General features: G+C 40.0%; 1 protein-coding gene across 2 annotated transcripts in view; it reads left to right on the top strand.

Annotated features, from left to right (window-relative positions):
- Positions 1–26,894, top strand: part of LOC127001164 (E3 ubiquitin-protein ligase HERC2-like) — a gene marked incomplete at its 5' end in the record, with an annotated part of 186,835 nt that overhangs the window by 58,659 nt on the left and 101,282 nt on the right. The window contains 10 exon segments of one of the 2 annotated variants that reach the window (XM_050865378.1): positions 3,949–4,061; positions 4,348–4,478; positions 4,761–4,998; positions 9,379–9,435; positions 18,853–19,013; positions 19,786–19,977; positions 20,494–20,638; positions 23,363–23,553; positions 24,013–24,142; positions 25,661–25,777. In XM_050865378.1, the coding sequence (XP_050721335.1) occupies positions 3,949–4,061; positions 4,348–4,478; positions 4,761–4,998; positions 9,379–9,435; positions 18,853–19,013; positions 19,786–19,977; positions 20,494–20,638; positions 23,363–23,553; positions 24,013–24,142; positions 25,661–25,777 (1,475 nt within the window). 2 annotated transcript variants of the gene reach the window in all.

Below are 26,894 nucleotides of genomic sequence, written 5' to 3'. Positions count from 1 at the left end.
GTTACCTGCTTGTGCAGGTCATTGTATGCATTTTTCCATACATTTTTCTCCGTCTCTAGGACGTCAACCTCTCTCTCCAACGTCCCCATTCTGTCCTTCATTTCCTTCATCTCCCTTTCCAAGTCAATAAGTCTCCTTCTCAACATAATGTCTCGGTCTCTGTGCCTCTCCACGTCTTCTGAGAAACCTTCAAAATCATTGTTCCTTGTCCTGGCTCCCCTGCTTACCGGTGTAAACAAACCCGGCGGTGGCAACGTTGCCGTCGCCCCCGCCTTCTCCTCACTCATTATTCAGTGTTATTCACTGTTCTCAGTCTTCAATACTTCGGAACAGCACGTTAACCACCTAGCACGGCTCCCACCTTAATTTCCACGTCTAGGGTTTAGTTCCCGCGCAGCTTTGTGATAGTATGAAGACGCGTCAGGAGTTCAGCTGTGTCCGTCCGTCATCTTGGCGGTGTGCGTGTGGCTGTGTTTATCATGGGTTTAAGCTTTTCAGTTTGCTAATTCTTATTTTCCACATGTTATATAAGACTTCTTTCTTTTCTTCCATCTCTTCTTTTTCAAAAGGTGGAAGAGCAATCGAAAAAATCAGCAATCGAGATTCGTGTAATTTGATAGAGATATGTGACTCGTGGGTTCTTGATGGTGCAGTTGAGATGCGAAATATCGAGATGAGATTGATCGAGATTCGTGACTTTGCTGTAAACTAATCCCTCACTCAAACTGGAAATAAAAAAATATAAAACTGGACTGAGTGCCTTTGGAAAGCAAAGTGTTATTTTGAGTCTCTAGTTTTTTGCCTAAAGTACAATTTTAAAAAGTGCATTCTTTCTGTCATGAGCTCTGGATCAGAGACAAAAACACTGAACAAGTCTACAGAAAGCAAATTGAGAATTTATGAGAGGGAAGGAGAGATCAACACAAGGAATCACAGTAAAGGAAACAAAAACTGCTCATGAATAAAAGAACAAACAAAAGTAGATACAATGAAAGCAGTTAAAATCAAGAAAAGGCAATAATCAGGACTTGTATGTAGGTGAGAAGACAGGTTACAGACTGGAAAATAACTGATGTAAAAAGAGGCAAGAAAAGGCTGTGCACTGGATACTGTATTGAATTTTTAAAGTAAAAGGAATGCTTGCATTGAGACTGGAAACTAGAGGCTTAAAAGAAACAAATGGGAATGTAGGGAGAGGCCTGTCCTGCAGTGGAATGATTCAGGCTGATAGTGATTATAAATATACTATAAATATTACTGTTTATTTTATCTATCAATTTACACTTTTTTTTGTAATCTTTTCCCTCAGCCTTTGTATTTTAAAAGGCATTTTCACCACTTCAAAGTGAAATGACTTAATGAGATTTAAAATTTCAAGACTGGTTTGACAAGAAATGTAGAAATGTCTGCATAATGGGGGACTTTAATTATAGGAATATAGACTGGGAAGATCTAGTGGGTGACCTGGAAGCCGAGGACTTTCTTGAAGTTATACAAGATAATTTCCTTAAGCAGGTAGTTACTGAGCCTACCAGAGGAGATAACATATTAGACTTAGTCCTAACCAATAATGGGAACTTGCTACGTGAGGTGGAGGTGGGCGGAGAGTTAGGAAATAGTGATCACAGAACGGTTCCTTTTAGCTTAGACTGGGCGGTAACCCGCTAACCAAACCCAGTGTTAGTGCCAGATTTTAGAAGAGCAAACTACGAGAGGCTTCGAAGACATCTTGAAGGGGTAAACTGGGATAATTTAGGGATTCATGAGGGCCAGAACTGCGGATTGGAGAGCCAGGAGAACCAGGTAGAAATGTCTTACAATAATTTAGTTAGAATAATAGTAGAGGGGCAAGAACAGCATATACCACAGCGAACACTTAGAAAAGAAAACAATGATCCTAAGTGGATGACTCGTGGACTAAAACACGAGATTGGGTTAAAGAAGGGAATTTATCAGAAAATAAAGAATGGGGAAACACATCTCAGGGGCCGGTACGTCGAACTATCTAGATTAGTTAAGAAAAACACCAGGATAGCAAAAAAGAACTATGAGATCAAAGTAGCAAATGAGGCGAAAAGTAATCCTAAGGGCTTCTTTCAGATGTATAGAACAAAAACACGGGAGAAAATTGGACCGCTGAAAACAAACACAGGGGAGCTAGTAGAAAATTTTGAAAATATGAGCACATTGTTGAACGACTACTTCCTTTCAGTATTCACATAGGAGGATCGAACGACTATACCGGAAAGAGTTCAGGTGTACGAGGGCGGGGATGGCGATAAATTGAGGGATATAATCATTACCAGGCAAGTAGTTCAGGATGAGATAGATAAGCTTAAGAAGAACAAGTTGCCAGGTCCTGACGGGATATTTCCGAGGGTATTTAAGGAGTTAGGTGATATAATCAGTGACCCACTAACCGACATCTTTAAGATGTCGGTAAATACTGGCTATGTGCCGAGCCTATGGAAAGTAGCTAATGTGACGCCGATTTTTAAAAAGGGGGACAGGTCAGTTGCTTCGAACTATCGCCCAATTAGCTTAACATCGGTTATAGGGAAGATGCTGGAGTCCATAATAGCCAGGAACATTCGGGAGCATTTAGAGAAACATAGCTTAATTCACGACTCGCAGCATGGGTTCACAAAAGGTAGGTCATGCCTCACCAATCTCTTGTCCTTCTACAATAAAGTATTTGAGGCGGTTGACAGAGATGAAAATCATGATGTAATTTATCTTGATTTTAGTAAAGCGTTTGACAAAGTTCCTCACCAACGACTGTTGCTTAAATTACAGGCTCACGGAGTAGAGGGTAAAGTTTTGAACTGGGTCAAGGCGTGGCTTAGCAATAGGAAGCAAAGAGTGCAAATCAATGGTAAAAGATCTGACTGGGGATGTGTTACGAGTGGGGTCCCACAAGGTTCGGTATTAGGTCCACTTTTGTTTATTATTTATATCAATGACTTAGACACAGGAATTAGTAGTGATGTTAGTAAATTTGCAGATGATACCAAGATCGGTAGAGTAATTGAGTCGGATCAGGACGCGAGTATTCTCCAAGGTGAACTCAACAGATTATATGACTGGGCGGATAAATGGCAGATGGAGTTCAATGTAGGGAAGTGCAGTATTCTGAGTGTAGGTAGGAACAACCCCTCACATAACTATTGCTTAAATGACACTCTCATAAGTAGGTCTGGGTGCAAGAGGGATTTAGGGGTCTTAGTGAGCTCTGATCTCCGTCCAAGGGCACAATGCATTCAAGCTAGAAATCGAGCTAATAGGGTACTGGGATTTATTTCAAGGAGCGTAAGCAACAGAAGCCCCGAAGTCTTCCTCAAACTATATTTAGCATTAGTTAGACCTCATCTTGACTATGCAGTTCAGTTCTGGTCACCCTACTATAGAATGGATATCAAAATGTTAGAATCGGTGCAGAGGAGGATGACTAAGATGATTCAGGGGTTGAGAAACTTGCCATACGAGGAAAGACTCAAACAGTTAAACTTGCATTCTCTAGAAAGGCGAAGGGTGCGTGGAGACATGATCGAGGTTTATAAATGGATGAAGGGCTTTAATAAGGGAGACATTCATAAGGTTTTGTTGGTAAGAGAACCGGGTAGGATACGAAGTAACGGGTTTAAACTGGATTAATTCAGATTCAACAGGGACATAGGCAAAAATTGGTTTACTAACAGGGTGGTGGATGAGTGGAATAGGCTTAGCAGTCATGTGGTGAGTGCCAATACAATTGTCACATTCAAAAATAGACTAGATAAATTCATGGACAGCGATATTAGGTGGGGTTAGATACACGGGAGCTTAGGGTCAAAGGAGCTGCCTCGTACAGGCCTACCGGCCTCTTGCAGACTCCTGCGTTCTTATGTTCTTCTTATGTTCTAAGAGATTAGATAACAAGTCACCTAAAAGAACTGTTTTTCTCTTTAGGTTCATCCTGGGTATGGTGTGTTTGTGTACTCGAACCCACAGTGGGGCCGACCTCAGTCTCCTGGTGTCTGGTGGACTGCTGGCTCTTGTGCAGACACTTCTTAGACTCATTGGTGAGTTGCAATCTAGACCATGGTATAGCATTCCCCACTATCCATGATTGAAAGATTGAAGGATTGTAAAAAATTGAATTTTCAAATTGGTTTTCATTTTCCATTTAAAACATGGCATTCAGAGCTCATGTCTTATTGACAAACTTGTTTATTTTAATGAAGGTATCAGACAATGAAGTAGCAAGTTTTTTTACTGAGGACTAGTTGAAACAGAAATTTTAGGGTCAGTCTTGCAGAAGAGAAGGAAAAGATGTTTGTGTAATCTGAACTGAACCTCCATCTTCAGGCCCATCAATGCCTGCAAACGGGAGGAGTGAAGAGAAGGAAGAGCTGGTAGCTATATTTGAGGAGGCAGCGAAGAAGCCTCGCATCCCTCCCCCGCCTCTCTCAGGACCAGAGTTAGCAGCTCTCATGAAGGTTTGTCTTCTATATACTGTAGGTGGGTTGGCATTCCAGGGATGCTACACTCAGCAAATATAATGCCATGTGATGAACATAGCCTAGTATTTGTTCCAGAACTGTTTAGTCTGCACTATCATGCATTTATTTCAGGATAGATAACCAAATTTTCAAATCTCATAGCTATATGTATCAAAAAATAGTAAGTCAGTGATTGGGATGATGAAGATGACAAACTTTCAGTGATTTGAGATTGGTCTTACTGTTTCCTGCCAGTGATTTTTCTTTTTTTCTTGATAGGTTGGCACAAGGGTAGTGCGAGGGATAGACTGGAAGTGGGGTGACCAGGATGGCCCAGCACCAGGTGAAGGAACAGTCATTGGGGAGCTTGGGGAAGATGGCTGGATTCGTGTTCACTGGGACAACAGCTCAACCAACTCCTACCGCATGGGCAAGGAGGGGAAGTATGACCTCAAGTTAGTGGACTCTCCCTTGCCTCCTGCCCCTGAGAGTGACTCTGACACCGAGGAGGAGGAAGGTAAGGCTAAGCTCAGTTGTAATACTCTAACCTTCAACATATATATAAGAATTTTTTTAACAAGTTGTAATATTAACTTGGTTATAGATGTTTTTACTGGCATTGTCATCAGGTATTCCTACCTACCTCCAAGGCAAGCCTTTCTGTATTGATTTACAGTAAAACTCCAGCTCAAGCTTGTGTTGATATGATGTTGCTGGATTGCTGTCAGGATTGGCTCTCATTTTGGGGGACCTGACCTCTTTGAAAACTTGGTAGTACACAAAGATGTGCCCAAATGGATATGTTTTTTAATTACTTAGATTTCTGCAACAAAAGTGGCTTGGATCTACCTTGCTAGAGAATTTACTATTCTGAAAATTATAATTAAAAAACACAGACAAGTTTCATATGATCTGCTGGGCTTGCATTAGTGAATCACTCCATTTGTTTTTGTCAGTCCTCATTATTTTGAGGAAGGGTCATTCCTTAGTTCTGAGACACCACAAAGGAATACAAAAAATTACTAGAAAATGAAGCATTTTATTTGTTTTATTAGTCATGCCATCACAGATATTTCATATATCATCCCTCATTTGTATGAAAGATTTCTGAATTTCTTATTCTTTGAATAAGCCAAAACCATTCAGTATTGCATGACTATGTTAAGTAACAAGTAACAGTTGTCATGTTCTCTATATAGTACAAGTCTGCTATAGTTTACGTATTTAAGGATGTTCATGACTTGTTACTTCTGTGGAGATTGAACATGACTACTTCCCAGGGTTGGGGAAACTTCAATTCTGGAAACACATCTGAAAAATCAGATTTTACCTTGACCCTAAGATTTTACATTTTCATGGAGTGACACTACAAAGTTGTCAGGAATACACTTGTATTTTCTTCAGTACATTAAAAAAATAGCTCATTGGGAATCAGTGGATTCTTGTGTGGCTATTTGTTGTCTTCCTTCTACAGCAGAAAGTGTTCTCAGGTTCTCAGGTTTCTTGAGATTCCTCATCTCCTGGAACATGAAGGTAGCTTGGTATGATGTCAGAGTTAGAAAAAACTTCATAATCCACTTCCAGGAAGTGGAGGAGGTCCTGAAGGACAGGAATGGAGTGGTGGTCCTGCACTGTGAGCTCAAGGTGATACTCCGGTAAAAAGGAAAAAATAAGGAAAAAATAAAGTATCGCGAATTTTAGGCTGAAACGATACAGTTACATACTTAGTAACGTTCTCCTTCTTTCGTATGACTGAACGTTCTACATCATTACGTCATGATGTGTGACGTCATTCATTGTTACCATTACTCTAAGGCTTGTAACAGCTACATTATTAGCTTGAGCTATTTCAATAATGGGCTGTAAATAGTTTAAGGAAATATAAATCCACAATCACCCGCAGTTTTTCCAAACCGCATTTTCGTTAAATAATGTCGTTCCATCTTTTCATCATGATGCCACGGCACCAGAATTTCGCCCACTTCCTGCGCTTTTTGCCTTCATATTTCTTTTGTTTTTCACAAACTGGAAATTCCGAGGATGACCATTCATTCACTGCCATATCACCAACATGTTGCCAAGATTTCAAGTTAAGATGAGTAACGGTGGCTTCTTGGCAATTTTTGGAGTTACAAAAAACATAGTTTCGAGATACGGACATTCAAAGTTTTGTGCAATCATATCTCCCATATCCTTGGTCTCAAATCCATGATTTTGGTGGAGGTTATTGGCCACCTCAATGTGATAATGCACAGCAAGAATGGTTAACCAACTTGGAAAAAAAAAATACTCTCCTGATGTGCGCAACCAAAGCTTTGACTTAGGTCCACGCCCTTGCACCTTTGCCGGAGTGTTCAAGTACACCTAACTGCTGGGTGTCATCAGGAATGCCATTCCATTGGAAAGGGGATTTGTCCCCGCTTGGCTATCTCCTTTCTCTCTCTGTCTCTGACTTGCCATATGCATGCTCTGTGTATTTCAAATGAAATCAGAGATGAAAACGCATGATAATAACCCATAAGGAAGCGTAACAGAGTTTACTTTACAGGAGTGGATCGTGATTCTGCTTACACCCATGGAGCTTTAGTGCCATCATCAGCCCCTGTAATTTTTTTTCGGGCATTTGCAGTGTGTTACTGGATTTCTATATGGTTAAAGAAGACTTCTATCAGGTTTTTGTAAAGTCGATTTTTTTTTACCCAAGCTCTGGAGTATCACCTTAAGGAATTCCTAGAAATTCCCAATGGGGCAGAATATTCCATCTGACTTAGAGTCTGCGAAAAGAGGGAAATTCCGAGGGGAGGCGGAAAGTGTAATAATGTCCAGCTCAGTCATGTCTGTGATGATGTGCTTTACAATCTGCTTCTACATCATGTGAGTGGAATGGAATTTTCCATGATGTTGGTCTTTCCTCTGGGCATGCCAGGAAAAGCTAAGACACCACGACACTTTAAAAAGTGCTGTTGAGTCATTCTGTGCTTCAAGGAATGCAGGTGTAAGTCCCTCTCAGCTAATTGAAATTAGAATTTATATCAAGGTCATAAACTGCAACCACTGCCTTCCAAGTATCTTCTGGTAAATGGAAAACTAAGATGATGTAAATGGGAAGCAGCCTTAGTAAGTCGCAGGCATCTAGGTGAGCACTTCATACTCATGGTATCAGACATGTAGACCAAAAATTTTACAGCACTTGACAAGGCAAGATAAAATTGGGAGCACACGCTACAGCTACGCTTGGTGGAGAGAAACCATTAACTCAACACAGGGTCGGTGTAAAATCCGGGTTACCACAGTTTACCTTCCCCAGGTTTTCCTCAGGTTTTCCTCAGGTTTTCCCCAGGTATCCATTTATTGACTATCCAGAAAGGAAGGATGAACAGCTAGGTGGGCTGCATGCCAACTGCCCAGGCCCACAAATTTGTTGCTAAGCACACTAACCACTGCTCCATGGTGGTACTAATTTGACAGTGAATAATTCTATATATCTCATTGGTTACTCATATTTTTTAATAGGGCTAAATATCAAAATTATGTATCCTGCTTTTATCATCAATTTTTTATGACAAAAACAAATGTTACTGTCATATTGCAAGGAAATATGGTTCTGAAAAGACAAAATTTTCAGCCTTCTTTTAAGACTATTGCAAGCCTTGTGGATCAAAGAGCAAAATTTTTATCAAAGTGATTTCATTGTGCATAATATATAATATTTCAGTTGTTTCTTGTTGCTTAGAGATAGATCATTATTGTTTCAAGTGGTGGAAGCAATTGAAGACAAGCACCATAACGTCTTGTAGAGAGGTTGTCAGTTGCTTGCAAACCAGTATTGTCTCCCTTCCAGTAACCATAATCACATTTTTACACATACACTTACAGCAACAGAATAAAACAGGAATACCTTTGATATAATGTCCAGATGACAAAAATAAGTCATGGATTGGCTGAAATATCTTAGGAGATGTCAGAGATAAGTCATAGATCGGCTGAAATATCTTTGGAGAAGTTAGCAAACATTGTAGCATGAGTATCCCCGACCATTTGCTTATAAGCTAAAATTGAACAGTATGTATATAATCAGTGCATGACCCACTCACAAACAGTCTCAAATATGTTACAGAAATACCTAATATGCAGTTCATTCAAGTAACATTGCTTATTATTAACCTGGAAGCAGCGACGGGCCAAATTTGTGGCTTTACCGTGTAGCAGCGACAGGCCAAATTTGTGCCATGATATAAACCCCCCAAAATAGACGATACATAATCTGATCACAAATGCTTTGATATATATTACAAAATGGTTTGTGTGAGGGATGATTTTTTTCTCATTTTTCTTGCTGAGAGGGACCATTAAAAAACATGATTCCCGCTGCTACCGGGTTAATAGTGGAATGTAGTTCCTGTCTCCAGGAAACTCAAAGACTGTAGCGTGTCATATTTCAGGAGATACTGTTTTCATGACCTCTAGATGTTGCTGCTTGGGGTTATAGACGCCTTGATCCTGATTACCATAGTGAAGAAAGCGAGGGAAGAGTTTGAGATGTTATTGGGAATGGTTGAAGTATGAGTGTGGGAGTAGTAATGGGATTGTTGTCAGTGGTGAGGATGTTTTCTCTTTATGTGTTTATAATGCAAGGCTTTTGAAAAGTTATTCAGTACATTTTGTGTTTTATGATATTGTTTTTTTCACCAATGTGGATTGTATGCTGCTTCAAGTGACAACTCCCTAAATCTTTAGAGTGAAAAAATTTAGACCGCTGAGCATAAGTCTTTCCCATTTCCTCTTTTGACATCTTATAGGCTATAATTACCTAATTGTTGCTTTTGCACAAACGGTATGAGTTTGTAGCTTGTTTTACAATGAGTTTTAGTCACAAAAGTATTTTTTTATATTTAAGCCTTGTGGTCCATGCGGAATCTTCTTCAAAACCTTCAGTCACAGCAAGTCTCCACTGGTATGTGAGGCACAGCTGCCACACTGCTTTCAGAAAACTTGCATGCTGGCTTCTTGCTCTGCAGGGCAATTTTCATTTATAGACTGACATAAACAAAGGAAGCACATGTGAAGGAATGTAGTTGCTCTGATGTAGGCAGGAAAATTGGTGTTTTTTAAAGTGAAATACAAGGGAGAAGGGTTGGCTGCCATAATTTTGTGTCATCCATTATACAACATCCACTTTATTGGTGTTATAAAAAAGTGCATGAAACCTGAATCTGTGAAAGTTTTATCATTGATCTTATGGGAAAGAGTAATTTGTTGCACTCCTATCCATGAACCCTTTTGCCAATAAAAAATAAAAAAATACTGAGAACACCTAAAATCTTGAGTAAACATACATAATGTATAATAACAAATTATAAAACATGCTAGAGTGAGGTGGGTATCTGAGACTGGTGGCTGAGGCAACTTGACACCACAGCCAATAACAGGCAGCAGCCATGCTTGCCTGTAGCCTTTCCAGTAAAGGACTCAGGTGTTATCTTTACCTTGATCATAATAAGGGTCCTCTCTTTTCTCTCTAAATGTTCAGGAACCCATACAGAGTGAAAGGTACAGAGACTGATTCACATGAATGCAAAAAAATAAAAGTAGGCAAGTGTTGTAAATTTAAGTGTTCAGGAAATGATTAGGTGGCAGGAGCCTGGCAAAGGTTTAGCTAAAGTTCTGGGTGTTGAGTGACGATGATGCCACCATGTGAGGTGGTCTCCACTCAGTCTGTGATCACTAGACTATACAGTGAAAGTAATGAGTCATGTAAATCTGTTGCACCTCTGCATTTGTTATAAGTCTCTCAATCAACACCAAACAGCAACTACATCATTGACAAAAGTAGAGGTGCAACAGAGCCATGTGATTATTCACTTTCAACATTTCAAGACAACTGATTGAAGACTATACAAAGACTGCCTCACACTGATGTCATATGACTGAATTCCCAGGCCTTCAGTTAAAGATGGTCTTGGCTTGGCCACAGCTGCATGTCATTGCATAATTTGCTTATCCTAATCATGAGCTGAATCTTATTGTTGACCACCTCTCGTCACTTGTCTCATTCACACTAATTTAGGAACGATAATTTACTATTCATAAATAGGTTTCAATAGGCTTGCTACTTTGGCTAGTTTGAAAATGGGTCAAATATCAGATTTTCAAACTTGTCTGCTGTACATAAGCTACCTATGGATAGTAATAAGTTGTCACTAAATTGTAACAAAGAGACATCACAAAAGCCTGACAACATCAAGGCTCAGAACATGTTCGGAGCATGCACAGATGAGATGATGGGCAGCCACAGCCAAGTCAGGGTCATCTCCAACTGAAGGTTTGAATGTGGAGGTCTGATGACAGCAAACTCCCGGCATGAGATGGGTGTCCCCGGCTGGTTGTGAGGGTTCAGAGCCCCAATCCCAACGACACGTTTGCTGATTTGTCTAAGAGATAATGAAGGCAATTAGTCACACGAATCTGTTGCAGGAGCAAGAGAGAGAGAGGTGTGTGTGTGTGTGTGTGTGTGTGTGTATTTACCTAGTTGTATTTACCTAGTTGTAGTTTTACAGGGCCTGGGCTTACACTCCTGTGGTCCTGTCTCTGTATCTGTATTTGTCCAACTTTTCCTTAAAGTTTTGCACACTCTTTGCCGATACTACATCCTCACTTAGTCTGTTCCAAACCTCTATCTTTCTTTGCGGGAAGCTATACATCTTTATGTTTCTCGAGCATCTCCCCTTCCTCAATTTATTACTGTGTCCTCTTGTGTTCCTGGTGCTTATTCCTTCTCTTAGTAGTAACTCCTCATTATCTACTTCTTCCATTTTAATCACTAATTTATAAATTTGTATTAGCTCTCCCATTTCTCTTCTTTTTTCTAGTGTTGGCAGGTCCATTTCCTTTAACCTTTCTTCATTTGTCAATACCTCAAGTTCTAGAACCATTTTTGTTGCCATCCTTTGTATTCTTTCTATTTTTTGTGTGTGTTTCTTCTTATGGGGGGACCACACTGGTTATTAGCTTTTTCATCATATCCTTATCCATGTAGTGGAATCCTAATCCTATATTTCTTGCCATTTTATACGTATCACCAAATATCCTATTAACCCCTTCACTACAGCCGGGCCAAAACAGTGCCCCACGCCGTATCCAGGATCGCCACACGCGGCAAATTTCAAATGTTGCTATTGAATATAACAAGTTTTCAGCCATAAACTCAACGTAATCATCATCATCATCATTCATCATTTCATCAACGCCTGCTCCTAGGAGCTCCCACCAGGGGATGGCCACGGCAGAAGAGCTTCCAACTTTCTCTATCCAGACACTCCCTCCTTGCCTGCTCAGAGTTTCTCAAAGATCTTTCCCCCCTCTCCCTAATGTACTCTTGCACCCTAACCCTCCATTTGACTGGAGGTCGTCCTCTAGCATTCCCTCCCTCTATCTCACTCACATACACCCTTCTGGTCATCTTACTCTCCTCCATTCGCTCCGTGTGGCCAAACCACTTTAAAGTCTGTCGCTTCACTTCTTCCACCACTCCACACTTCTTCCCTTCACCCCTGTGACACATTCCAAAATGCTCGTACACACTTTCATTACTCATTCCATCCATTCTACTCACACCACAAGCACTCCTCAAATAACTCATTTCCACTGCCTGCACTCTAGACCTCTGACTTTCATTCCAGGCCCGCATTTCACTTGCATATGTGAGGGTTGGTACTATTATTGTATTTCTCAAATCTCTCTTTACTTCCATGCTCACACTTCTGCCATTCATGATTTGTCCCAAAGACCCTACCACCCTTCTTCCTTGCAATGCCCTTTCTCTTATCTCTCCCTCCATACCACCATGATTACACATAACTGATCCAAGGTACTTAAACTCATTGACCTCCTCCATTTCTTCACCATTCAAAATTATTTTGCATTCTTTTTCACATTTAATTCCCACTCTATATGGGCATACAAAATCTACAACCTCACTTCTACTTCGCTCACAAACCATCGCTTTACTTTTGTTGACATTTACTTTCAGCTTTCTCCTGTTACAGACACTATCAAAAACACTGACCAAATTTTGTAGGTCACTTTCGTTTTCTGCAGTAAGCACCGTGTCATCAGCAAACAGTATTGAATAGGCGCACCTAACAATACCATAGCCGATCCAGGATTCAGGACGTTTCCTAAGTTAAAGAAGGTAACATTATACTTGTATTTCGTAAAGAATCCTTATAACCAAAAACTAACTAAAATTATGAGTATTCTTTTTCTTGAACACAACATTCAATAAACAACAGAACAATAATATGAAAATATGTATAGCCACCGTTGCCAGATTGTCGTACTCAGAGCAGAGTATTTAACGGTTTTTGACGCCTAACTATTGCCAAGAAACATCAGGATCTTACTCTTTTAACAATAACTATAAATCAGTTTCGTTTTTGGAGCCCAAAAGACAGTTTTGGGGGCAGGAAGTCGGGAAATATAAGCGGCTGAGTACAACAATCTGGCAATAATCTGTGGCCGAGGCAGCAGCAGCCTGCCATATTGCGGGTGTCAGATACCTAAAATAGCATACTTTTACTGCGCAAAGCAGGTGATGTCACTTATTGTGACTTCGTGAGCTTTCATATTTATCTATTTGTGTATATTTCATGGTGGCAAAACTTAAATTACTAGTTTCATTTTTACTAGTGGCAAGAATTTGTGACTGTTCATCACAATATAATTTCACTCTAATAAGTGAATCAGACTCCACAGAAATGTTACCAGTGTGTGTATGAATGAATACAAAGATAAGCACATACTTTGCTTTAACTCCAGGATGTCTCGTGGATCATTAATAAATAAAAACAAAAATATCCGACTAAGCTACTCTTTAGCCATTACCTTTAATGGCGCCCAAAAAACAGTCCCTCCGCCATGTTTGTACCCCACATTTGGTAATGTTAGGTGCGCCTATTCAGTACCCACTTCCTTCCCTCATCGAACAGTCTTACTACAACTTCTCCAACTTTGCCCTTAATTTCTCTAATAACACCATCCATATAAATATTGAATAACCATGGTGACATGACGCGCCCTTGTCTTCAGCCCACTTTTATCTCAAAATGTTCACTTGTTTCTCCAGTAATTTTGACACATGCAGATGCATCCTCATAGAAAGATTTTATTGCTCTAAGCAGTTTTCCTCCCACACCATAAATCTTTAAAACGTCCCACAATGTAATCCAATCAACTCTGTCGTAAGTTTTTTCCAAATCCATGAAGGCAGCGTATAGTTTTTCCTTTTGCTATTATTTTTTCTACTACCATCCTGAAGGCAAATATCTGATCCACACATCCCCTTTCCTTCCTGAAGCCTCCTTGTTCTTCACTGATTTTCTCTTCTGTAAGTCTTCTGTAAGTCATGTATTATATATGAAAACATGCAGAATTAAATGGTGCACATAAAGAAACATAAATTAATTGATAATTTTGAGATGTAAGCATAAATATGGATATAAAATAACTCATATATGGGCTAAAGTGAGCCACGACGCAGTATGCGCGTCCTAGGATATGGTATGGGGCACGCAAGGAGGCAGTATACGCGTCCTCATGTTGAAGGGGTTAACATGACTTTCAGGCTGTATATTATCCTGTATTGTCACTCCCAGATCTCTCTCTTCTTGAACTTTCTTTAATATTTTTCTATCTCCCATTCTATATGTCCATTTTGGTCTCCCTTCACTCTTTCCCATTTCCATTACATGACATTTCTTCACATTGAATTACATCTCCCATTTTAAACTCCATTCCCAAATCTTATTCAGGTCATCTTGCAGAATTTCACAGTCTTTACTGTTTCTTATATGTCTCATCAGTTTTGCATCATCTGCAAACAGGCTCATATAACTGTTAACTCTCTCTGGCATATCATTTATATATACTAGGAAAAGTATTGTTCCCAATACCGATCCTTGAGGCACTCCACTATCTACAATTCTCCATTCCGATTTCGTGTCCTTTACCACTGTTCTCATCTCTCTTCCCCTTAAGTAACTTTCCATTCTGTTCTTCATTTTCCCTTTCAGTCTTCCTTTATTCTCCAGCTTCCATAGTAGTCTTGTATGTGGAACTTTGTCAAAAGCCTCCTTCAGGTCCAAGTACACGCACTCAACCCATCCGTCCCTCTCCTGTATTATGTCTGTCATTCTTTAGTAAAAGCTCAGTAAGTTTGTCACACATGAGTGCCCTTTTCTTAATCCATACTTTTTATCTGTGATTATACAGTAAACCCTCAGTTATCCGGGTGCACCATATCCGACCCGGCACTGCATCTACACCTTCAAACTCACTCTCCCTTGTGAACACTGTTTGGAAACAACTATTCATCACTTGTACTATTTCACTTATACTATCAAAAGTTTCACCATTAACTTTAACTTTTTGAATCTCATCTCTATTTTTCAGTTTTCCATTTATGAACTTATCAAACAGTTTTGGCTGGTCTTTGCACTTATCTACAATATTTTTCTCAAAATTCCTTTTTTCTTCTCTTGTTACTTTGACATAAGCATTCCTCTTCCTTTTGTACTCATTCCATAGATCCATCCTCCTATTTTTTCTCCATTTGTTCCATGCCTTCTTATCCTGCTTGGCATCTACACACTTTCTATTGTACCACTCTTCTCTTGATTTCTGGCCAACTTTCATCCTTGGTACCCACTTTTCCACTCCGTTGTAAATCCATAGAAAGATAGCCCATTTTTCCTCCACACTTTCAGCCTCATAAAAAGCATCCCATTGTGCTTCCTCAAAATGTTTCCCAAGTTGTTCAAAATTTGCCATATTAAATTTAAACCATTCTTTCCTGTAGTCCTCATTCCTGATTATTTTACCTCCTTCTTTTAATATGTACTCAATAAGTATGTGATCTCTCTTTCCTATAGGGCTCTTATAGTTCATCTTCTCTATGGTATCTGGCTCCCTGGTGATTATCAAGTCCAATCTAGATGGCTCGTCTTTTCCTCTGAATCTTGTATTTTCCTCTACCCACTGTGTGAGGACGTTATCTATAACCAATTTCAAAACCTTGTTCCCCCCATGAAGCTTCACCTCCTTCCGTTGACCATTTTTCCCATGACACTTCCTTACAATTAAAATCTCCCATTATCAGACTCTTCTCCTTCTCCTTCAGCAATCTCCTTAGGCAATCCAATGTATCTTCCAGCTTCTTCTTGTACAATTCTTCTGTCCATGAATTGGTTTTTGGAGGGACATACACCACCACGATATTTCTGCATCCTCCCCTTTGCAGTCTTATTCCCACACTCAAGACCTCCGCTTCCCCTTTGCCATAGGTGACACCCTCCACTGTCCATTCTATTTTCAACGATAGCATCACTCCTCCAGTGTGTGTGTAGTGCGGCGACGGCCTGATGAACGAGCCTCCCATAACCCACTTAGCCAGTGGGGTACCTCTTTGGCCGACTCGGTAAGGAGTGGCTCTCCCGTCACGTTGGTCGCGGGTTCAATCCCAGGCAGCCGGTGAATATCCTCTCCTTGTCTTGATTAATTTCTCGTGTGTTTCGATACACGCAGAGGTCGTGTTGGGAAATAGAGGATAATAGAAAAAGAGAGAAAATAAGCTCCCGGGGCATGACGTGTGTGTGTGTATTTACCTAGTTGTATTTACCAAGTTGTGTGTGTGTGTGTGTGTGTGTGTGTGTGTGTTTGGAGGGGGAAGTCTCAGGTTAGCTCAAGCATGCAGAAAGGTGTTTGCCAGCTAGGCTCCAAGTATTGACAAATCTATATATCATTCACTTCTGGGAATGTGTGTTCATGTTCAATTGCAAAGATATTTCTGATTTGCAGTTGTATAACACCCCACTGGAGTATACGTACACTATCTTACAGGTTGAGGGGGAGGAGAGTTTGTGTCATTTGATCATATAATGTGTGTTCTATAATGAAAAGGGGTTCTCAGTCACTGATAGCTTTACTGAAGAACTATAATGGCATCAGCATCTCAGTATTAATTGAATGTTAGTACCAAGAGAAAATGATGATAATATTATTCTATGAAGGTGTTATAGTGAAACCAAATTGTCGAGTCCGTTTTGGTGTTGGCTCCCGCGGGTCCATTTCTCCCCTTTGCTCTGCCACACAGTCCCAACACCTATTTTTTTCCTCTCATATGTTACCTATAGCTTACATATGAGAGGAAGAGATAGGTGTTGGGACTGTGTGGCAGAGCAGAGGGGAGGAAAGGACCCGCGGGAGCCTACGCCAGACCGGCCTCGACATATTTGGAAGACTATAGTAGGATTGCATATTTTATTGTTTCTTGTAATGAACAAATGAAGCTACAGCCCACCATTAAAAGATAGAAACATTCACATTTTTATATATCCATTAATTTCATGCAGCCAATCACTGATGTTTTCTGCTGTACTTTATACATACTTTGTTCATCTGCCACCTCCACTGAACTGTCTTTTTTAGATCTGAGTGTAAAAATCCTTAGATCTGAGTATGTAAAAATCCATATTATTTTTTTCATAGCAATATACTTGACATCATGGCTATGCAATTGTTAAGTGGAGCAAGTGCATGGTGCATGGAGTCATGTGAATTGTTATCCCTTCCACATTAAAGGAATCTTGATGCATGAGGTGATGACATCTTTGTAGTGCAAGTATGAGTCACAATACAGTGTAAAAATTATACTTTTTTTTAAGTTAAAAAGTCTATGAATTTAATATAGCAATTCTTTTAATGATGATAACATTGAAGGTGTTTTGTTGAAAGTTAAAAATTCAAATCAACTCATGGCATGCAAGCTGCAGTTCTGAATGAAGAGTAGAATATTAATGAAAACAGTTGAATATAATACCAGTAATCTTCTTGTCAAACAGTATTTCAAACCAGCTTTCAGTCTATTGTATTTCAATGTAATGTGCCTTTCCTTATATATATAGTACGTATTTAAATTCTGGCTCCAAAACACAAAATAGGAATGTCTTGAAAAAAAGGCATATATAAAACCAACTATGTTGATTTAAAAAGTCCAACTTTGAAGGCTTTGGCTGTTCATAGGGGGATGATCTTTAAAATGCTGCACTTTAGAGCTGGAAAATGGATTGATGTAAGCTTGCTTTGCAGTAGCTTTGCTTATTTGTAATAACTTTCCTAGCTCTGAAAATTGTGTGTTTACTTCTCAGAAACAGGTGCACAAAATTCTCTTGAGCCATGTAAGGAGAGACCACCTTCATGAAATAGGTATTTCTTATGGGTACAAATGTGAATTAGTCCAGCTCGGTAAAGATAGTCCCCACTCTGTCTGAAGTAAAACTTTGAGTGGTGGCAGTGGTGATGGTCATGATGATGATAATGCTATTGATATATTAAACGTTTAGGAGTGGTGTATACAAGTCCACTGGTTATTCACTATAGAGTTAGCCTGATTTAACATGCTCTACACTCTAGGCTTAATGTCTAGGTGCTGAAGATGTATTGTAATAACCTGCCTGATGTGTAAAGCACTTGGCTGTGTAATGCTCTTTTTGGCTGAATGAGTAGAGTGCTGGCTTCCCATCTCACTGGATGCAGTTATATTTACAGCCTCAGCAAAGTTTATCCTTCCCCATTCAGACAAGTTCCTCTTGTCCTGCAGAATGAATGGAACCTCTTGTCAGACTGGTGGCTAAACAGTGGCATCCTGTTCCTATGGCAATTAGGATTAGCTGGTAAAGAAAACAGCACAGCCCACATCCTCTGAGGGATTTAATGTAAATTTAAGTAAAAACTGAAACAGATTTACCTAGTTAGGACGGGAAAGTTATCTAGTGACCTTGCTGATGCGGAAAGCCATGAAAAACCCTTGTGAGGGTGGGGCACCCCTCTTGTCTGAATGGGTAAAGTACCGGCTTCCCATCTCGTTGGTTGCAGTTTGATTCCCAGCCACGGGAAGGTTTATTTCCCCCTCCCATCCTCGGGTTTAGATGAATTTCTCTTGTGATTCAAAATGAGCATGAGCTCGCATCAAAGTACAGAGCAATTTCATACCCTGCAGAGCTTAATATTTCAGACTGTTGAAATGCCAGCAAGAAAAGTATGTATGAATGGATGAATTGTTTCATTATAAGGAGTTTGCATAAATAGGCTTTTCATGCATCTAGGATGTTTTGAAGCACTACATGCAAATCTCTTTTCATTTGTAACCATTTCAATTTTCAGAATTTAAGGCTTCCTTAAACCAGTTGCTTGCCTGTCTATTGTACTATATTTTTTTCTTGTATGTATTACTATAAATAGTATTATTCTATACATAGGGCAATTTTGTCCTCCCAGCTCCATCTGCCCACTAAAATCTAAATGTACGTTTCTTCAGTGACAGAATCAAGCCTCTATCGCAAGCATCCCATCTTGGTGTTGAGGGACTCCTGCCTGCAGCTGCTGCGCTCCATCACCATCTCCACCGGCCTGTCTGCCCATAACATGGCTCCTTCCAGTGTGCGGACAGTTGCTGCTTTGCTGCACTCAATTCTGCAGGTGGGCTTCATTCCATTGGCCCCTTGGGATTCTCTTTCCATTGTTTTCATGACTTGCGCCATTCAGTCAAAACCCATCTATAAAAACCTGTAAAACTGCTGCTTGAAGACCACCTGCTATCCTTTGCTCTGCCTGCAGCTCCACCTTTAGTCCAGTAATGTCGAATGAGTCTCTGTTAGCTATTTTGACAATATTTTTTACAGTTTCCAATGCTCCAGTGTTGCAGTGTATTTTATCAGTGTATTTTATCATAACCCCCTCCCACAAGGACTAACTTGTCAAGTTCTACATGCAGCCTCCTAGGGAAACTGATTTAGTGTATTGAAATGCTTAATGACTGTTTGACTGTAGATGAATCCAAGTTGTTTATGATTTGTGACACCTCACAAACAAAAAATGATGGTGCTGAACTTAAATGTAAACAAAAAAAATCAGACTGCATGAAATTCTTTTTCATCAACTTTGTTTTACAGGAATGGAATAAGCTCCCACATTCAGAGGTTCAGTGCAACACGACTGATTCATTTAATAACAAACTGGGCGATCACTTCCCTCACCTTAACTTCGGCTAATGTATATAATACTATATATGCACATTCTCAGTGGCAGTTTGATATTATTATACTCATGTTTTGGGGGATATCATCTAGTCTGGGCCATAAGGTTGTGTGGTATGAATATATGTGTAACAGAGTAACACTTTTATGCTTCATTTCAATAGATAGAAATATAAATTCATAAACAAATATCATACCATCTTCTTTTTCTTCAGGCAGGAACAAGTCAGTCAGAAGAGTGTGATGCTCTCTTGAAGGAACAACACAACTCTTGGTGCACCCTGGGTTTTGTGCGCTCAGTCAGCTGCTCCCCAATGTTGTGCCGGAACCTCGCCACACCTCCCTGGGTTAACCTCCTCCTTAACTTGGCGCAGACCTACATTGGACCAGCTTCACTCTACCGAAGGGTAAGTAGAAGCTTACAAAAGGCCTGTGAACATTTTTAATCCATGCTCCTTACAAGTCTGGAACTATTAAAAGAGGTGGGCAGCTTTGAATGTCTTTGCCCTGCATTGGCCAACCTAGTGAACAAGGCTGCAACTTTGCTGTCCTTAATGATCTAGCTTAATTGATTTTGCCCTCTTCACATATCCCTGACCACTGTAGAGATGCCCTCTACACTTGACCTCTTCTTAACCTCTTATCCTTCAGCTTATTCTGTTAAACTGTACTTTCCTCTGGGCTTCTCCAATCACAACCCCCCCCCCCCCCCCCCAAGTCATTGGGATTGAAACAAACATTTATCCGCTTCTGCATAAGATTTGGATGATGCTTTTCAAATCTCCTCTTGAGTTAAGAATTTATAAAGATCCAATTGTTTTCTCATTGCAGTGTCTTGAATTTGAAAATATCATATATATTTTCTTCCTTTTTAAAAGTAATGCAATTCTTAAAAGCTGTTTTACACTGATAATTCTTCTCAGATCCTGGCTCTGCGTCTCCTAATGTCTGTGCTGCCTCACCGCATCGATGACCTGGAGGAGCGACAGGCACTGCTGGACCGCATCTTCTCTCTTCTCGGCAACACCATCCTCACTTGTGCCAATGATCCTGCTATTTCAGCCACCAGTGAGAATTAATTTATATATTTAATCAACCTTCAGAAATGACAAATAATATGAAAACTAACATACAGCTCTGCTAATATTACTACAAGAAGTCTATGTTGCAGCTTAAGTAAAAGAATGCTAAGAGTTGTTTCAGCAGTGTCCTTAGTTTAAGTCATTTAACTGAAACAAGTAGACAGGTTACTTAACTTTCTTCCTTGCTCTCTTTTCTAGTGAATATATGTGATATTTTTAATCACAATCTATTAGTACTGAATGCATGAGAGAAGTATTGGTTTAGTGGTGCTCATTTTCAATTTTAGTTTTATACCTTTATCCCACTTGTTGCACATATAGTAAGCGATGTTACCCCCCAGGTCAAGCTTCCACATCATTTAATAACCTTGAATCACGTTTAGTAACAAACACCCATTTCGTCATGTGTCTACCGGTACCTATTCTAACGTACCATTATTTACTGAAGGAGGGTTGGCTTCCACAGGCATCCAGGCACCACAGGTGATTGACATCATGTGCAGAGGTGCAGCGTTTGGTCATTTTGAAGTGGCACAGCTGTCTGCCTGCTTGACTTGTATTTCTGTTGTAGCTTTTCAATCTAAATTTCTTAAGGGTACCATGGCTGTGAAATATGGAGTACACTGGGTATTTGATATATGCTAGTTCGAAATATGTGAATTCGCTCATATGCAACTAACCTAAATGTGCCAAGTATTTGTTTTATGCGAGAAAAATTCGCTATTATGCGAGTAGCAGCGCTGGTGCAACTGGTTGGTGAGGTATGGTGGCAGACTCGCACTAGAGGGCGGCGGGTGCATATATTTTCCTGCACTTTCCTCGCCTATAATTAACCTTTTCCTCCCTCTGATCCTAAAGTTAATCCTCAGGTAGCTAATTATCAGCTTAAATCGTAGACTTTGGGTGTGTCTCCCCGGAAGCAATCAGCAGCTCTATTTTACAGTTTACACTCGGCCCTCGATTTAATGGACCCCGATTTAACAGATTTTGCATTTAACGGACCACAAAATCTCAACAGACAAATACCCAGCAACGGACATTCTGTCCATTGCTGGATAGATTTGTCCGGTATGACACCGGCTTTCGAAACGTCAAAACCCTAAAATAACAAAAGGAGAGATGGAAGAAAAGAAAGGGGTCCCGTGCAACATGTGGAAAATAAGAATTGGCAAATTGAGAAGCCCAAACCCATAATAAACACAGCCACACACACACACATGAAAGAATCATGAAAAAAACTGAAGAAAAAGATCTGGGAGTGATCATAACAGACAAGTTATCCTTTGGAAAACATATAGACCGGATAACTGGGGAAACATACAATCTTCTTAGAAACATAAAAGCAGCATTTACATATATAGATGAAGAAATGGTGAAGAAACTAATAACATCGATGATACGTCCAAGACTGAAATATGCAGCATTAGTGTGGTCACCTAGATTGAAGAAAGAAATTTGAAAGTTGGAAAGAATACAAAGAGCAGCGACTAAATTACCAGAAACTCTGAGAGAACATACTTATGAAGAAAGACTAGAGAAATTGGGACTAACAACACTGGAGAGCAGAAGAGAGAGAGGGGACCTAATAGCATTGTACAGGATACAAGAGGGATTGGAGAAATTGGACAGGGAAGACCTGGTGGAATGTGACAGAAGTGTGACAAGAGGCAATGGTAAGAAATTGAAGAAGAGTGACTGTAGGAGAGACATCAAGAAATACAGTTTTCCATACAGAAGCATAACAACATGGAACAGACTTGACAAGGAGACTGTGTGCAAAAACGATTCATGAATTTAAAGCCAAACGGGATAATAAGTGTTATGGAGACGGGACAGCATGAGCCTAGTACAGCTCTTTCCCTGTATTTCACAACTAGGTAAATACAACTAAGTAAATACACACGGGCCCCGATAAAAATACCATTCAGGTGGCACCGATGCAAAGGCCACGCCGCTGACACTCATCATCACCATCACCATCATCAGCCATCCGTCAGCTGTTCGGGCCCAGCGCACGGCCAGTGTGGCAGAATGAAATGTCCGGGTTGTCCGGATGCTGTGTGTGGTGCCAGACGTGCGTGGTATCACTCACTTGCCCGGTAATTATCGTATGTAAGTATTTTCAAACAATGGACTTTTTCAAGCAACGGACCACCCTTCCCCCCTATTAATCCGTTAAATTGAGGGCTGAGTGTATCTGTACTAATGTGCTTTATTGTTGCTTTAATGCTTTATTATTGTGAAATGGTGCCGGAATAAATAGTTAGAGGGTTCAAAACCGGTCGTGGAACATAACCCCCTATTATTAATGGGATGATCGGTTCGATATATGCGAATTCACTTTATGCGAGCTTTTTGAAGAACGTAACCCTCGCATATAACGAATACCTGGTGTATTGAAAACCTCATTGGTAGATGATGACTGTACTGTTACTTGAGTGTAGGCAGAGTAGTGACAGAAGATAATTGGCTGGATACAAGTGGTTTTAATGGTAGGTAAATACAGTTGTCAGAGCAGGCCGGATGCATTAGGTGTGATTCTGAATTTTGTGACTTTGCATGAGACTCAGGATTTAGAAGTTTAGAGGATTCAAGAGGTTTCCACTCTACTTAAAATTTACCAGATACAAATATCTTGAAACTTGAGTAATGTTTCACGTTTTTTTCTGCTCCTGACCTCTCCTTCACTACAGGCTAATTTTTTTTTTAGGCAAAAAAGCTCATGGCAGCTGCGTTGCCATCACATCCACTCACTCCAGCACAGTCGCAGAGACTGTTGTTTCCCTAGTGCGAACCCTCCATGCCTTGCCTGTGTGGAACGGTGTCATTAATGAGGCCATTGTTGAACGCTTGGGCTTGGTGGCTCAGCTGCTGTCTGATCTCTCTCAGTTTCAGTTTAAGGTTAGTATTTTATTACCGAGATATTTTTTGTTTGTACTTTTCCTTTTTTCTTTGTCATAAATTGCCTCCTGTACTAATGCAACTTTATTAAGATTTCCCTTATGTTTAGATTTGCAGTTTATTTATCTCCAAGATGTGTTGATTTCATACACAGTGTGTCCTTGTCATTTATGAAATAACACGTGTCCCAAAGGTCACAGATAATAAAGATTGTGAATAAGATGGATGTTGAGTCAGGGGTAAAATTTTGAGCTAAATTACAAAAATGCTACAAGGTTGATTTTATTGAATTCTGTAGCATTTCCTGTACCAAATTTTCACGCATTGCTGACTCGCCACAGAGCACTTTTCCTACTTCAGAAATAGAATATGAAGTAGAAATATAATATGTTGGCCTTTGACTGCTTCCTCTGGTGTAAAAAAATTGTTCCTACCTTTTGTGAATTAATTCCTTTCCAGGTTGATGACTGCCACCCTGGTAGCCTGGCCAGTCAAGCGACAGGGATTGCTGCCTCCCTGGCAATCATTGGAGGTGTTGATGTGCGGCCACGACTTGGAGGGGATGTGGCGCTGGAAGAAGGAGTGCTTGGTGAGGGATTTCATTCTATCTACTAACTCTTCATCAGTATCTTGCTACTCAGACTTTTCACAAGTTTTGGATGAGTCCATTCACAAGACCACTCAGTTTATGTAGCATTCATTTAGCCCAAAGTGTTGACTTCAGATGAAGAGAAGGGTCATGTCAGGCTGCATTGTTTTCATATTGGTTTTATTTCCCTCAAAAAAATCTCCAGAAAAAAAAGCAGGTTTAATGGTGAATATACCCGTGTGCGTCGGGTGACGGGAATTCCCGCTTGGGTGGAAAGTGTCGGGTGGCGGGAGTTCCCACCATCTGACGCGCTCAGCTTGGCCAAAAATAGAACCTCTTCCCAACATCATATCTCTGCCGTGGTGCAACCTAGACACTTCAAATTTATTTCATCATGGAGAGGAAGAATTGGCGATGAAAAACAGTGGAAATTATTATGTTTTCATTTGAAATTGCCACACGGGGCATTGATGAATGACACCTATTTTCCAAAATCTATCAACACCGTCCGCGCGCTGCGAGGACGACAATAGTCCTCTAGCCTGACGCTTATGGGTTAACTTTTTTTATTTTTTATTACTTGGAAGTGTGGCCTCCATGTCATTCGTATCTGCATATTTTCCCCAGTCTCACGATGTCACACTAGGAATTTAGAAATTTATTTGAATAATTTGCTATGCTTTTATTATGCTTCTTATATATGGTAAAGATGATAAACATGATCTCTTTACATAGCAAATATATATATGCATATCAGAAAACCTGTAAAATAAAGTGCCGGCACAAGGCTGAGCTTACACAGCAAAACTGAAGTATGTGCTATGTAGTCTCCAATCATCACTTATTATTTTCAATAATTTTGAAGTTAATATCTATATTTGTTTGCTTAACTGATTTTATTTTCAAATAATGAAGCCATATATGTGGATATAAGACTATATCGCCTTCAAAACATGCTTGAAATCTTACAAAAGAAGTACAACTACATGATTTAGCTCAATAACTATGATATATATATATATATATATATATATATATATATATATATATATATATATATATATATATATATATATATATATATATATATATATATATATATATATATATATATATATATATATATATATATATATATATATGTGTGTGTGTGTGTGTGTGTGTAAAACATCACATTCATGAGTTCCCAAAATCTTCCTTAATACTCCTGGAGTAATTAATTCTGGATAAAAACAAAAATGACTGCAGTGTAATTATTTTGAATTGCAATAGTATATAAACGTATTAAACACTACCCCAAGAAGTACGTACTTGTATCTAATAAACACTGCATGAATCAACTTACAAAAGTTGGTTAATTTGATGAGAAATTTGTAACCCTTCCATCCTTGTCATGGTTAATGTTCTGCTCCTGAACAAAAAATTTATCTTTTGTTAATAGAATGAGATATAAACTATACATCTCCATGCTCCACTGTGTATTTTAAGACCAGTTCAACAGAGTCCCTTTGTCCTCAGGAACCATTGCCCGCATTGGACAGCACAAGGTGTACGTCCAGCCCCATGAGGGTGGCTCCCTGCTGCGCCTCAGCCTGGCTTCTGTCGTGCCTTCACCCACCAAAAGATTTGCTGTTGGTGAGTGTGAGTGTGTGGCAAATTAGAATAAGTTTGTAAACGAACAAATTGTGTATGAAATGGTCTAGAATGGGTTGCTTTGATGCTTTCATCGCACAGCTTGGTGTAGACTTTCATATATGTACCGTGTCATGCCACTCGGGCACCTCAAGCAGCTGTCCTTGTGAGGCCTTGTGATATGGTGTTACTACTAAACACCTCCTCATACATTTGGCAGGGGATCACAATGGAGTAGTGAAAGCTGGTGTTTAAAGTTTTAATTTTCTGCTCACCTCAGCATACAGTGTATGTTTTGAGATAAAGCTCTGTTACCAGGAGCAGATATTAACATTTCCTCATTTACTATGAGGGAGGAAACTTGTTTTAGTGAAGTTTGGCAATGGTCATCCAGCCTTGTTACTTTAGTGCTTCATGATGACAAGGAGTGGTGAAGAGAAGGGACAGAGATGGTAAAGGAAAGAGTGAGGCTGGGTGCAGGAGCTGGGTCGGGGCCGAGGGAGGTGGGTGATACGGCACGGGGAGGCAGTGACTGACCACATCCATCGACATATGCTTATGTACATTATTGTTCCTTTCATTTACCATCTTTGTTGTTTCTCTCTGTCTCCTTTTTGTTTCTAAGTAGTGACCTATTGCGTCAAACTTTATTAAGGGCAGAGAAAGTTGAGAAAAGCACACTTTCCTCAACAAGTTGGAAGACATGGATGTGTGTGTGTCACTGTCACAGTTTTAGTGTGGAGCCTGGGGCTTACCCGTGTGGCATGAAAAACAACGGGGTTCGAGTCCCTGTTCAGGCGCCAATTGTCACAGTTTTAGTGTGAAGCCTTGGGCTGAAGTTCATGAATCAAGTAAAATACGAGGTTTGGTCCCCATTTTAGCGCCAACAGTCTCGGATAAGAATAAGCCAAAGCCAGAAAAAGGCGTAAACAACACAGCTTACCTGGGTTCCTTGTGGATCAGGGCCAACCTAGGGTGAGAGGCTGAGACAGCACAAAACTGGACTCCTGTGCAAAGTAGACATGTAGTCACTCCTGTCTCCTGCAGGAGGCCACAGCAACTACAGTACACTCAAACACACACAAACATTTAGGATTCTTTGTAACTCCTTACGGGGCTG

This window comes from Eriocheir sinensis, chromosome 20 (genome assembly GCF_024679095.1).
Source record: "Eriocheir sinensis breed Jianghai 21 chromosome 20, ASM2467909v1, whole genome shotgun sequence".
In the NCBI taxonomy this organism is placed as follows: Eukaryota; Metazoa; Arthropoda; class Malacostraca; order Decapoda; family Varunidae; genus Eriocheir; species Eriocheir sinensis.
Note: the sequence above shows the minus strand (reverse complement) of the source record. Positions and strands in the feature narration are given on the sequence as shown.